Consider the following 14,353-nt stretch of genomic DNA (forward strand, 5'->3'; position numbering starts at 1 on the left):
GCTGGAGGGTATCAGCTTTTCAGTTCAGGACTGATTTGATCAGGTGAACTGCTTCAGTTTTGCAAATCAACTTAAATTAGGTTTGCATAAGCTATGTCAGTATGTACCCTTCAGCCCAGTGGTGATGAATTGTGAAGTGCTCTGTTGTTCCAGCAAGTGATCATGGCAGTCTCTTGGAACGTATTCTTAATTTCTTTGACCGGTGCCAGGAAAGTGAACTGACTGTACCATATTCCATTTTAATGGGTTTAATTTATCTAGGTGAAGGGGGTTTTTTGTTACTCTCTGTATGGTTATCTAACTTCAATGTTAATATATTATATAGTCAGGCTATAAGACCAAATACTATGTAAACACTGAAATATTTAAAATAAGAAAGACTGCTGCTAGCTTTGTCTTTCAGTGAGGATCTATTCTAAGGACTTGAAGTCTTTGGAAGTGAGAGAATGGTTAAAGGGCGAAATGTCTTTAAAGAAGTATACTTCTGAAGATACCTGGAATTTTCAGTGGTTGCTAGGGACTTTAATAACTTAATAATTTCTGCCTCTTTTTAGCTCAGCATTTCTTTCCTGCTAGTGAAGTCCTAAAAAAGTTAACCCAGTTAGTGGAGTCAGAGGACTTAAATGGTGCATTATTATATCATCCTAAAGGCACCCCTTCTGAACATGTGTTGCCTACAAGAAAGGCCGGGCTTTATCACGAGTCTAGAAATTTGTCAGAAACAAAATTGTTAGCACAGATGACAAGTGAGTTCCATAATAAGGAAGATCTCGGCAAAGAGTCTATCTGCAGCTGCTTCTTATCAATAGCAAGGGTGTTCTGATACAGACCCCAGTAGTTGCCTTGACAATTTCATGAAGGAAGAGAACTGATTCTTCCAATATAAATTTTTCATTCAGGTCAGATCTTCCTAAGCAAACAAACAAAAAAACCTTCTCTTGCTGAATGTGAACTGCTTTGGTATGGGTATCTTTACAGCTAGAAAGAATTCTCTACATAAACACTGCCTAGAGTATCTTCTTTCAAAACCTATCAAAGATGCATGCTGTTTTTAGAAGCATTGATAGTGTGTGCTACTATGTCAAACTTGGCTCAACATCAGCCCTCTGTGTTTTAAGCAGCTTTGGCTTTTCTGTGCTCTTTTTGCACTCCATATAGAATACATTCAATAATGTAATCTCTGGTGTCAAAGGAATGTGTAGTAGTTGTAAAAGTGCCAAAATCGGAATTTTGCTGCAGGTAGCTCAAGATCTGAAAATAAAGCCTTCTTAATTTCATGTTCCAGAAACAGCATCACATCAGAGTTTAGTCTCCAGTTCAGTTGTTAGTGTTAGCTACTCTGAGTGCAGATTTGTTTTACAGATAAACTCCAGATTCTCTATTGCCTAAGTCCTTGGGCAGCTCTTCCTTGTCTATTCATACTTAACTTACATGATTTTCTTTTCTTTTTTTTTTTTTTTTTTTTTTTTTCCTGGTACCTGATTTGATTGAAGCAGAGCTATGCATCATTGTTAAATTAAATGTATGCAATCCATACTTCTGCATTAATACCAAAGGCATTCTGTCTGGTTTGAGGATGGGATGACAAAAATGATTACTAAATCATTTCAATATGAGGTTGTTTGGGATGAGAGAACAGTTGTCTAAACCTCAGCTCTGGGAAATCAGGTAACTTTAATTGCCCATCTAATGCTGAGAAATAAAAAAAAGTATTACAGAAAATTGTTAGCAAGCTGTTAGTAGAAGGCACTAGTTTCTTAAGCAGAGCTCGGCAATAGCAAAAGGACTCCTGATATCCTGCTTTGCATGTGGTTGCCTAGACTATTTTCTAGACTAATCTTCAGCAATCACTTTCAATTGTAAGAGAGATTTACCAGATATGTAGGGATTTTCTGGTTTTAATCTTCAGTAAAAGTGTAGTAACTGCAAAAAGCCCCAAAGTGTGGCTTCACATATTCAATAAGCTACAGTTATGTCTAGCCCGGGGACTTGGATGTTCTCACCTTTCTTTATTTGCTTTACTCATCAGGACTACTCTGTAAATCACTTTAAGCAGTGTAAGTCTGTCTGAAACTCGGTGTATCAACAGTGAAAAACAGTTCATGTGCGTTCTTTTTAAGCCTTCGTTAGTAGCTCAGTGTCTGATCATTAGTCTCCCTCATAGCCATCTTCTGTTTCAAATGTGATTGATCTTTAAATGGCTGCCTACCAGTGCTTGCTCTTTGCCTCTGGGGGAGGGCATGTCTTGGCACCAGATTGCAAGGTGGACATGTGGAAGATGAAAACAATGTGTCTTACTGTATCTTCCGTCCGTTTCCATCTGCTGTCCATCTACTTTGCAGCTAGCCGTGTGAGCCAAATTATAATACGAGCTGCTCTGTGTGTATTAAGGTCCTCAGCAATCCTGATCCAGCATAGACTTTTGACAGTGATGAATCATCCCCAAGATGAATTGTCTTTGCTTAATGTTGCATAACTTATACCAACAGAAGTGCTTTTTAGCCTGATTTTGCATATAATACGCAAACTGGTTTAAGAGTTTTAAATGGGTTTTTATGCCTCTCTACTTTGGGATTTGCTAGTAGCGCTTTTAAGACAGGCATTTAGTAGTAATATTTCTGCAAAGGTGCTTTCAAAGGATTAGCCAAGACTAGTACAGGCTATGTTAAGGAGCAGTTCCAACAACAATATAATTTCTTTAGCAGCAAAGCTAATGAAAAAGAATCCTTTTCTCTTGTACCTGCTTGTTCTTGCTCCCTGTCTGTTATGCCACGTGAGTATTTGTAAGACTGCACTCTGCTGGATCAGATCGGGGAAGGGGAGCCAAAATTTCCTGTTTTCTGATTGAGACATCTAACAAAACCCACTTCTCTGTAACCCCCTCCCTCATCCCCCAAAATTGCCGCTAAAATTACTGAAGTTATTTAAGAGTTTCTGAAGTGGGATCTTGATACTGTAAGAGACCCTAGCTGCGTGAGTCCACTGTTCCATTGCTGTCTGCATATTGTCAGCGCATCTGTCTGTGTGGCTGCCTGACGAGTTGGACAAAGGGACACTGCTGAAAAATTGCCTCTGTTTTCAGTTTGCTAAAACATGTTTTACCCAGTCAGTACCCAGGTTGTGTTCAGCTGCACAGGCAGATGTGCCAGCATGGAGTGGCACAGCACAGTGATAAAGGAAGGGCAGAAAATTTTTCAGTAGTAATGCTGGCTCAGAGTAATTACCATCCTTTCAGGCTATGGATTTATGATTCCCAGTAGAAGCAATCAGAAAATGTACTGTCTTGAAGAGGGCAAATCCCACCCGAATAGAGAGAAAGGAAGTGTAAAACACATGTAAAGTGAACTGTGTGTCATGGCAGTGTCATGTGAATTCTGGGTTTTTTAGTGTGATGGAAGTTTTTCATGCATTTATTCAAAGTGTATGTACATTGCATATTAAAATAGCATTTTTCTGATGCTGTGGTGGATGTGTTTCAGGCTTTTTGTCATTATATCCAGATCTATTAAAGTGTGTCATTAGCCTTATCTGTGCATTTAGAACCGGAGTGCTTCACTTAAAACAGGATTGGCCTTGAGTTTTATGGTTTAACCTTAAATACCTTATCAGTACAAGTGATGAATCGGCATAAAGACAAGCTTTTCAGAATTTTAGGGGGATTAAGTGTCTAATTTTCAGATAATTTTTAAATGTTCTTTCATATTGCTTTCCTCGTACTGAAATACTTTCCTGAAAGAATGCTACAATTTAAATAATGAAGCATCTAATTAATGACTTAGAAATATATCTGTAATACACTGCTCAGCTTCAAGGTCTTTGTGGATTTGCATCAGTTAACAAAATTGCTGAGGTCCTGTGTAGTTGAAAAAGGAAAAGCTAATCTTTTTCTTCAGCATTGCAATCAGATGTTCTCTATTGCAATCAAATGTTTTCCAGAAAACAGGTTTATGGTGGCTGAAGGGTATTTAAATAACTACAGTTTATCAGAAAGTTTCAAGTTCAAAATTTTGTATTTTAACAATGTTTTTTCTGTCTCTAATATTTGAAATAAACCAACAACTTCTGTAAACTAATGGATTTGTTGGAACATCTAATGATTTGAGAAGTTGAAAGCAATTGATGTTTGGGGTTGAGTTTTTTTGTTTTTTTTTTTTTTTACTAGGGAGGCTTGAATTGCTACTTAAATGCAAGTATTTTGTTAATTTTTTAAAAAAGCGCACTCATTTGGCTCAGATAACATTGCAGCAGTTTCTGAGTTAACAGTCATCTTTTATTTACAAAACTCACAACAAAAGTTATTAATTATTTTAGTTTTGGTTCTAAAACTGTTATTAAATTGCAACAGTAACAGCTTTTTCCACCAGCGTTCAACTTCCGTTATGTACTGTCAATGTTAAGAAAGGATTAATTTTTCTTCATACTAAGTGAGCAGTGCCAAGAGCAGACTTAACTGAAACTCTGCTGGTTTTAAGTGACACAAATATTAATCACTTTCAGTGATTATACGTCAGCCTGTGCTTTTGCAGAGAGGGTGCCTTGGTTTTGTTCAATTTTGTTTCCATTACAGATTGTTTTTTGAGGTTGGTTGGTTTGTTTGTTTGGGGGTTTTTGTTGGTTTGGGGTCTGGGGTTGTCATGCGCACATTGCTCTGTCTTGATCACCAGACAAAGTTTCAGGGAACAGATTGAATTAGAATTCCTTATGCTACATGGTATGCAAATTTCAATTTTAAAAAAACAGTATTTATTACCCACTAAGATTCTGGGCACTCAGTGGCATTGTATGCAAGATTAGTGATGCTGTCTACTTAGTTTAAGTTCATGTTTCCTTCCTGCCCATTTGAGGACGGTTTTAGATTACACGTAAAATACCTATACTTTTTCTTCCCTGATTCTTGAACATAGTCCAACACTCAGCTCATCTGCAAAATGTTTTGCTGGGATTTGATTTTTTGCTATATTACTTGAAATGCTTCAAGAACGGTTTTTAAGCAGCACTTACAGTGGCGCTGTGGTTGTAGCTATTTCAGGTGATAAATCTAATTGGAACACATATAGTAGAGCGTGCAGACGGTTCAGATCAAGCATTTGACCATTTAATTGCCAGTTATTTGCAGGGAACTTGGTTTTCCTTAGCTGTTTTTAATTCAATGCAGGATGTCCCACTTAAGTCACTTTTTTGAACTTGCAGTAAAACATTTTTGCAGGACATTACTCTGTAATGCAAACAGCCATCATGGTAAGATAAGCTGTTCATTCTGTCTGCTTTTATTACTTCCTGATTTGTGCATGTTAGTTAAAGATCTGGTATTGTCTTATAGCTTTATTAAACTGTCCCTTCGTTCCCACAGGGGAGATTATTTGCTTCAGAATATTTGACTGTTAAAGAAAATCATGCTAACTTCATTCCTTGTAACACTTCTGAAAAGTTATATGACTTTCCGTCTCTCTTTTCAGAGAATGGACCTTGGAGAATGTTTGAAGGTGCATGACCTGGCATTAAGGGCAGACTACGAAATAGCATCCAAAGATCAAGATTTCTTCTTTGAGCTTGATGTATGTATTTTGTCTTAATGGTGGAGAGAAAGCATGATTTGTGTGCCTAGATGGATTAACTGAGCAACAAAAGTTAAGTTTTGGTACACACAGAAGGAAAACTTTTGGAAAGTAATTTTATAGACAGAGGCAGAGAAACCCTTGCACAGTTATATAAAAGATACATGACTCTTCATGATTATATGTGAGTATTTAATTTCTATTGGTAGTAATCTCTAGGTAGAACTGTTAACAGCCTTCCACAGAACAAATTATCATAAACCTGCATGTTGCCTTAGTGTTACCAAATAGCAAGCAAATGTTAAGGCCGTGTATACTTTGAAGAGAGTCTTAAATTCTGTGCTTATCGAAGAAAGAAGTTTTGTATTGGGGATAACAAATCATATGCTATGTTTCAGTACACCATAGTTTGAGTAATACAGTTTTGAACTCCCAACTAGGAAGTTAGTCTTCGCTAGGAAAAAGAAAAAACAAAACCTTTTTGGTTGTTTGGAGGATGGTGTTAATTATGCTTAATAGCTTCACACCCTAGTGAAAAAAGTTATGGTATTGCATGTATTGGCTGGGTGAGGTGAACCTGAATATCCTTCAAAGAGTTTTAATGCATGTTAGAAATGCTCACTTCTTCTTAGAGAAGACTTAAGACAGATTAACTTCCAAATTTCTGCAAATACTTATAACTATGACAATGCATAGACTATGATTGTTGTGTATTAATATATGTGATTAGTCAGCATAAACTGCTAGATAATTGTTTTACAAAGGTGTCACTAATAAAAACTTGTAAAAGTTAAGACTTAATAAACCTGAAAAGTGTTAAGGCTAATGAAATATTCATGTTCTTGACAGCATTGATCAGTGTTCTTATTGATGTTTCAGGCAATGGACCACCTGCAGTCATTTATTGCAGACTGTGACAGGAGAACAGAAGTGGCTAAGAAAAGACTAGCAGAAACCCAAGAAGAGATCAGTGCTGAAGTTGCAGCTAAAGTAAGCATGTAAAACTAGTTGCTGACATCTCTTTGAAGGTCTGTTTTTCTAAGGAGCCAGATTAAGGCTTTGGCAAGCTATTCAATCTGAGAGTTCATACTGAGGAGGGGAAAAAAGATGACGTTTTCTCTATCCTTCCCAAAACTGCCTTTAAAGCATAGAGAGGAGAACACAGGGAAGAGACCTCTCTGATATTTTTGAGCTCAGGAAACTTGATTCTCTGTGGTACTATGCCATAGAAATGTTAGTAATTCCTCCACTTGTTGATCAGAACTTCATCCATAAACTAAACAAAATTTGATGTGCTTTTCTCCAGATCTTCTAACTGAACTTCTATCATTTTTCTGTGCATATACGCACATGCTAGGAGGAATGGTTGTACAAATACTACTTTTGCAAGACTGTGTGGTGTAGACAACAGTGTGAATTACTTGAAGTTTCTGAAAAAAATTCTGCTCTGGAGTTGGTACATAGACTTGGTAACTCAGCCTTTCTCCATGTGTTTTTACATGAGGCAACTTCTGTTTCACTTCTACCTGGAGAAGTTCTCTCTGCATGTTTCTTTTAATTCTATCCTACCAATTTTGCATATAGTAACTCGGTAGTAGTTCAGATTGTTTTCCATAATTAAAAGCATTTCCTGTGGTAAGCCTTTCCTTGTCTTTCAAGGCTGAAAGAGTTCATGAATTGAATGAAGAAATTGGGAAACTGCTGGCCAAAGTAGAACAGCTTGGAGCTGATGGGAATGTGGAAGAATCTCAAAAAGTAATGGATGAAGTGGAGAAGGCTCGGGTAAAGAAGAGAGAAGCAGAAGTAAGTTGATTGTGTAAGGCTTGGGGGATGGAGAGGGCAGGATCCAATATTAAACTGGTTGGCATCTGTGTAATGCAAGATGTCTTATCTACTGCCACTTCCTTAACTAATTGCTTCATATAAAACTAAAGAATTTGCTTTGCAACATCCTGTTGAGTTAAAGTTTCTACCTTAAATACACTCCTATAATACTAAAATTACACTCGCTTCCACAGGTGATGGATTTTTTTTTTTTTTTTTGGCCAGTTGTATCTGTGGACACTACAGTTGTGTCTGTGTTTGTTGGACTAACTTATCTCATTGGGTCTCACAGCTCTTGCTGTGGCAGCCCTGTTGGGCTTCATGGTGTCCTGATGTGGCTCATACTGGAAAGCTTTAGTGAAATGAACCATTGTCTTAATTGAAAGATAATTAGTCAATGGCTTGTGTATCAGGCAAGTCAAAACAGTCCTTGTTGTAATGATCACGTGGCAGAACTCACTAAGAGCTTTTCCATATCATATTTCACCAAGATACTTACATTTATAGAAACAAATAGCTGCAGTTGTTTTAATCGTACCAGAGGGGTTGATGGCAGTCTTGCTTGTGTGTCATCCATCTGTCTGTAGATAAATTGTGCTCAGATAGCGTGCTTAATTAGTGTCTAAAATGCAGGTAGGTTTCTCAGGAAACTTGTACTGTTTTAAACTGGGTTCAGAATTAAAACTGGTGTAATATTTTTCATAATATGTTAACAGTAATTTTAGTTAATGTGTATTGATTGTTACATATGAAAAAGTTGTTCATCCTTCTAAGGAGTATTATCTTAAGTAAAGGTAATAATCACCCCACTTTGTTTAATTTGCAAAACCAGTTGCTCATGTCCTGCTTCTAAATATGTCCAATCTTCAAAATAATGAACCTGCCTTGTATCTTAATGAGACAGTTGATTTATGAATAGTGTGAATTAACTAAGGGGTGTGCTGGTGTACGTTGAACTTGGTTATTGATTTGCAGTATATCTGTGGTAAAGCATTATCTTTGTATTTCTGTGCATTGAGAAGTAACAGTTAGCAAATTGTTTTTTCTAGGAAGTATACAGGAATTCTATGCCTGCCTCCAGCTTTCAGCAGCAGAAGCTACGGGTTTGTGAAGTGTGCTCGGCTTATCTTGGTCTTCATGACAACGACCGACGACTTGCTGACCACTTTGGAGGAAAACTACACTTAGGATTTATTGAAATAAGAGAGAAGCTTGAGGAACTCAGGGTAAATCATTCTTCTATTTTTGTGTGTGTATATGTGTGTGCTCCTACTTAATTATTTGCCAGGCAAATTTAATGGAATATTTCTTTCTGGGCATTTGAATTTTTTTCCTTTTACTTTAAAATTTGGGATTTCATTAGTCTACAAAACACTGAACATTCTAATTTAATACCAGTTATCTGCATAATTTGATAAGATGACCTCTTTTGCACTGAGATATATTAAAATGCATGTTCAAAGTAATGAATGCATTCTTGGGAACAAAGAATGCGATTCCACTTGTAAAATGGAGAACTGTATTTTGAACAACAGTGATGGTGAAACATATTGAGCAGTCATAGGAGGTAGCCAAATGAACTTGACTTTTAGCCAGTTGACTAACTAAAAGTAATAATGAGACTCTTGAAAATGCAAGAACATGTGGTGGGCTTAAGTGAGTAATATGTTATTTAATTAGCATAAAATGTCAATAGGGCTGGTGTTGAACTCCTCATTTTTGATACCAATATGTAAGGAGGATGATAACACTTGGCAAAGTTTTCAGAAAAGGTCTACAGAAATGCTTGGAGCTCAAACAGCCTGCTGTATGGTGAAAGACTAAAATTCAATTTGTTTATTTTATCTGGACAAAGATTAGGAGGTGACTTTCATTCTATAGGTACCAACAACTAAAGAAGATTTCTTTTTTTAAGTAATTTTTGAAGGCTTTTAAGCTTAACTGACAATAGGGGAAATAAATAAGTTCCAGCAGCTCAAGGCTGTACCTGTCCAAAGCCAGAATATAAAATGATGGGTGTCTTGAAGTCAGGGTAGCTATTAAAATAATTGTTACAGGGAGGTTGCATGTTCTCTATAGCTTGAAGATTTGAAATCCAGTTGGAATATTATCCTAAACAACACTATCTTGACCAGAAATTGTGTGCTGAAGAAAGGCTTACTGGAATTATATTCTAGACTTTTGGTGTTCAAGAGGATGGATTTGGACACTGATGCCATTTATGATCATAATACGCAAATTACAGAGTTCAAGGCTCAATTAAGCATTTAACTGTAGAAATCACTAAAGACAATAGCTAAATGAGTTGAAGCCAAAAAGCAGAAAACGCTGCTACTGAGTTTGAGTAAATTTACTTGGTTTGTATTTCATAATATTCCAGCTGTCTTGCATGGATACCGTGACTTACCCTTTGGAAAGCCCAACTCTTTCCGTTGACTATATTGGCAATTTAGGCTCCTAAACATAGCCGCTGTAACTTAAACCTTAGATGCCCATAGCAGATCATGCGTGCTTCCTCTCATCCCTCCATGAAGTTATGCAAAGAGTCACTTGAACAAGAAACCTTGCTTGTAGTTAAATTACTGGTATTGTACAAGAAAGTATAGATATAATTTGACATAAAGGGTTGAAATAGCTGATTATTTACACCATTTGGAAAAAAATGCATGGATAATTATTTCACATTCCCAAAGCATCAATAAAATAATCTTTTGAAGTACTTCGCTAACAAAAAAAGAAAACAATAACTATCCCCTCCTTCCTCAGAGCTCTCCTCAGAGATCTAATCAAGATGCTGCTGGGGCAATTCCACATCTCAGAAGAAGGTCTTTACAAAGAGTTGAATTTCTTGCATCATGTCCAGAAGGTGGCGAGACTTGGGTTTGGCCAGATCTCCAGTTGTGAGTTCCACATCTGAGGGCCCTCTACTGAGCGTGCCTTGTCCCCAGTAGTAGTGAGTTCAACCTGGGGGCTATCAGCTGAAGCATCCTCTCTAATTATATGTCTCATGTTCACAATACAGAAACAAGTAGCGTCAAAACTAGGTATCAGCCCAACCAAGTCCTTTAAGACTAAGGATTTCTTTGTCACAGCGTAGCTGAAGGAGTTAATAAAACAATTAACTCTCCCAGTTCTGATTCCTTTCCGCCTTTCCGCAGTGGCTAAAATATGATAGGATTGGCATGGAAACTCTCACATTAAAGGCATGACTTACTTCTCTGAATTCCCCTTCGTGGAAAACTTACATAACTCTACATATTTCAGGTCTTCATGTAGCACCCATCTATTTGCTGCAGCTCTTCTGCAATAACTTCTGTTTCTTGGAGAAAAAAAAAATATATATACTGAGGAAGAGAGAGGGAATAATATACACAAGGGAAAGGGAATATACATGAGAGAAAGAACTGAATATTAACTGTCTAGATTATTTTTATACCACCTTCATCTGAGAAATTTTGAAATGTAACTTAATGAATGTATTCCTTTGCTTTTAGAGGATTGTGGCTGATAAACAGGAGAAACGAAATCAGGAACGTCTGAAACGTAGAGAGGAGAGGGAAAGAGAAGAAAGGGAGAAACTAAGGAGGTAGGGATCTATTTTAATTGCATATACATAATGACCTATTTAAGTTTAATGGGAGAACTATGATGTAGTTCATACACGTTTCTAAATCTGCAGAATCACAATAGTCTGCATTCCTTGGAAGCTTAAAAGGATCGAGAGTGAATTTCATGTCTAATTCTTAAAACCTGAGTTGTTTTCATAGAAAGCCTTTTTAAAAACTACAGATAGAAGTGTCTCTACATATTTGAACAAATGGCCTTTAAATGAGATGATTTTCAGGTGTGTACCTTGTTTTGAGACCTGACAGATGTCAGCTTACACACATGTGAGTTTCTAACATCTGTTAGATGTTAGATATTCTCCTTATAGATGTTAGAAGTTTTCCTTATTGGAAGTAGTTGAAGGTATGACTGAGGATCCCTGTTCTTCTATGAAATACTTGCTTCCAGGCCTTGTGGGGCTAGAGTGGAATGGAATCTGAACTGCAGTTCTCTTGACTTGTCAGTTTCAGAGGTTAACCATGTAAACTTTGAAATCTGTTGCAGTCTGATAATATGTGCCTGGCAAGACATAAGGGAGTACTGACTTGAACTGTAAGCTTTTTCTGTGGGAGGGGTGGGAATAAAAAAAGAGATTAGATATTTTGGGGGGTTTGTAGTATGGTGGGCTCAAAAATTAGTGAAAAAACAACAAACACAAAACAGTTGTCAGAGGGATGTGTTTCCTGGTAAATATGTTACAAAGATGTTAACATCAAATAAAAGGCCTTTAAATAATTGCTAGTAAAATAAGAAATACAATAACAGGTCAACTAGTTTGGTTTATCATTACTATCTTGTACTTTGTTTGGTAATGAGATTCCGTAAGAAAAATTGATGTACTATTTTCCATTTATTTCAGGTCCAGATCCCACAGCAAGCATACCAAAAGGTATATAAATCTGCAGACAAGGAATATCATCAGTGAAGCCAGCCCTTCACAAGCTGGAACATGAGTTTGTCTAGCACTATTAGTTTAAGATGTCCATCTTTACAGACAAAGCATTCTGTTACATAGTCATCTTTCTGGGTGTTCGTACAGTATTTATCACCATGCTTACTGAGTTTATATGTGTACGTCTATTTTATGGCTACTACAATGCAACTTTTTGTCCCAAATAATGCTTAGAATACAGAGAATTGCTCTTTCTCCAAACAGAAGCTTGTGGTTAATACCTTTTGGTGAAAACCCATGTTTTTAAAATCCTAAGCACCCAGTTAACTCTCAACAGATGACCCATCAGTAGTACGAGTTTTCTTCCTAAACTCCACAGTTGAAGGCCGCCAGTGAGGTATTATTGCAAAGTGATTTTTTTTAAAAAAAAAAAAAACCACATGAATTTGTATGGTGTTTAGAACCTTCCAGACTAGTGTTATTGTAGTTGCTATGGGGAAGGATATAGTCTTGTTTTCTCAGAAGATGATAATACATAGGTTCTGGCAGATGATCCCTATCACTGTATCACAAAGTTCTACAACTTTGTCTGATAAAGGCAAGATTTTAAAATTTAAAAAAGCAGATTTTTTCCATATTTTTAATTCCTTTCAGAAGCCTGAATTGACTATGCTGTAACCATACATACAGTCATGAATTAACTGTAAAATTGTCTGCATTAGTCACAAAGGAGTTTGTAGGATTTCTAATGTTGCTTTCCCCTCTCTGTTTGCATGTGATAGGACAATGGCAATAGCTCTGAGCACTGCAGACCACTCTCTGTACAGATTTTCTTATGCATAGAGTGCATAATATTCAAAGTACACTGATAGAGTAGCCAGGTGAATGCAGTGTCTGGTTTAAATCCTTTCTGTTCCTAGATCTAGGTCCCGAGATCGCCGCAGACATCGGTCTCGCTCAGCCTCCCGGGAACGAAAGAGAAGAACTCGCTCCAAATCCCGTGAGAAACGCCATCGTCACAGGTCTCGCTCTAACAGCCGCAGCCGGAGTCGCAGCCATCATAGAAGCAGGCATAGTTCCAGGGAGAGAAGCCGAGAACGCAGCTCCAAAAAGAGGTAAATGTTGGCCTAGAAATGGCTTTTCCTAGATGAGTGATGAGAATTTTCACACTAAATTAAGTTTACATTTAGCACTTGGTAATTTAAACACACTTTGAGACTGTCTCAGATTTCAGTTACATCTTTAGCATATTTATGATTTGACATACAGCAGTGATTTTTTCCTTTTTTTTTTTTTAAAAGAAGAATAGTAGGGTTATTAGCGTTATGTATTATTTCTGTTTTGGAGGACTGATATAAGGTATTGGTGTCAAGCTGATAATACTACCAGCTTCCTGCACTGTAGAAAGTGAAACAGTTGATCTCCATTTGAACCCAGGGATATCAGCAGTTCTCTTACTGTCATCCATTTGTTTTTTCCTTTGGGCTCTTGTTCCCAGCACTGGAGCCGATCTGTTCTGTACTGTGCCAGATAAAAACAAGTTTAGATATGCCTGAAAACAAACTTGTTGCATTGCATCTGAAGATGTTGCTTTGCAAGGAAGCTGGCTCAACCCCTCATTGAAGGATTACTGCAGAGAGCAGTCTGGGGCTGTTGCTTTTGAATGACTCAGTTGCTGTCTGCTCCTGAGGATTTGCTGGCTTATTTTAGATGAGTGAGGTAAGCATAATTTAGAAGAGTGTTGGAACTGCACAGCAAGGCATCTGGTAGGGAGGTCTGCTCATAACCAGGATTCCTTTCTTATATAGGTCAGCCACCGTGGCATAGTTTTGCATGCAGTACAGTGGATGGGCTGCCCAGTCTTAAAACCCTAACAGACTGTTGACTTGCAAGAAGAGAAAAGATCTGGTTTTGAAGTGGCCACACATGCAGGGTTTATAATTCAAATGATTTTAGGTTTTAAATCACCAAGGATTCAGATGTATGTGTGGAATGTGTTCAAGTATCTCATGGGCTCTTTGCCCTCAAAATGAGCTGCTTTTCTTCCTGGAGTAGGTAGGTGTTTGTAGTCCCATTGTGCTCTGTAAGAAAGCATAGAAGGCAGGGATGGTCCAAGTCTTTTGCTTCCCTCTTTTTGCTGCACATGGATAAAACTTAAACGTCCAGCGTTCTGGTTGATACAATCAGTAGTGTCTGGTATTTAAAATTCTTCAGGGTGTTCTTTAGTGTCCTAAAGTCAACATTTGTAGCCTGTCATCACAGCTATCCTAAAGAGCCTGCCTCTTCAAGGCATTCACAATGGCAGATTAGCAGATCTTCAAACCTGTAGTTTTTCAGTCTTAAAATAGACATTTTCCTTTGAATCAACGTATTTGTTAACTTGGATGAACCAATGTATAGAGCATATGCTCAGATTGCCTTTAATTCTTCAAATTTGAAATCCAGCCTTGCAAGACTCAATTTCAGTCCTTCGAAG

At 37.4% G+C, this 14,353-nt stretch overlaps 1 protein-coding gene across 7 annotated transcripts in view; it reads left to right on the plus strand.

The window, feature by feature from the left end:
- The window catches only part of LUC7L2 (LUC7 like 2, pre-mRNA splicing factor), a 35,848-nt gene that overhangs the window by 15,609 nt on the left and 5,886 nt on the right, over nucleotides 1-14,353 (plus strand). For 5 of the 7 annotated variants that reach the window (XM_075705975.1, XM_075705943.1, XM_075705958.1 and 2 more), the window contains 7 exons: nucleotides 5,457-5,555; nucleotides 6,435-6,545; nucleotides 7,215-7,358; nucleotides 8,429-8,605; nucleotides 10,874-10,965; nucleotides 11,845-11,874; nucleotides 12,798-12,992. In XM_075705975.1, the coding sequence (XP_075562090.1) occupies nucleotides 5,460-5,555; nucleotides 6,435-6,545; nucleotides 7,215-7,358; nucleotides 8,429-8,605; nucleotides 10,874-10,965; nucleotides 11,845-11,874; nucleotides 12,798-12,992 (845 nt within the window). In that variant the 5' untranslated portion in view covers nucleotides 5,457-5,459. Of the gene's footprint in view, nucleotides 1-5,456; nucleotides 5,556-6,434; nucleotides 6,546-7,214; nucleotides 7,359-8,428; nucleotides 8,606-10,873; nucleotides 10,966-11,844; nucleotides 11,875-12,797; nucleotides 12,993-13,375; nucleotides 13,597-13,685; nucleotides 13,726-14,353 lie in introns of those variants that run through there. The other 2 variants (XR_012830863.1, XR_012830862.1) reach the window with 2 other exon arrangements.

This window comes from Pelecanus crispus, chromosome 1 (genome assembly GCF_030463565.1).
Source record: "Pelecanus crispus isolate bPelCri1 chromosome 1, bPelCri1.pri, whole genome shotgun sequence".
In the NCBI taxonomy this organism is placed as follows: domain Eukaryota; kingdom Metazoa; phylum Chordata; class Aves; order Pelecaniformes; family Pelecanidae; genus Pelecanus; species Pelecanus crispus.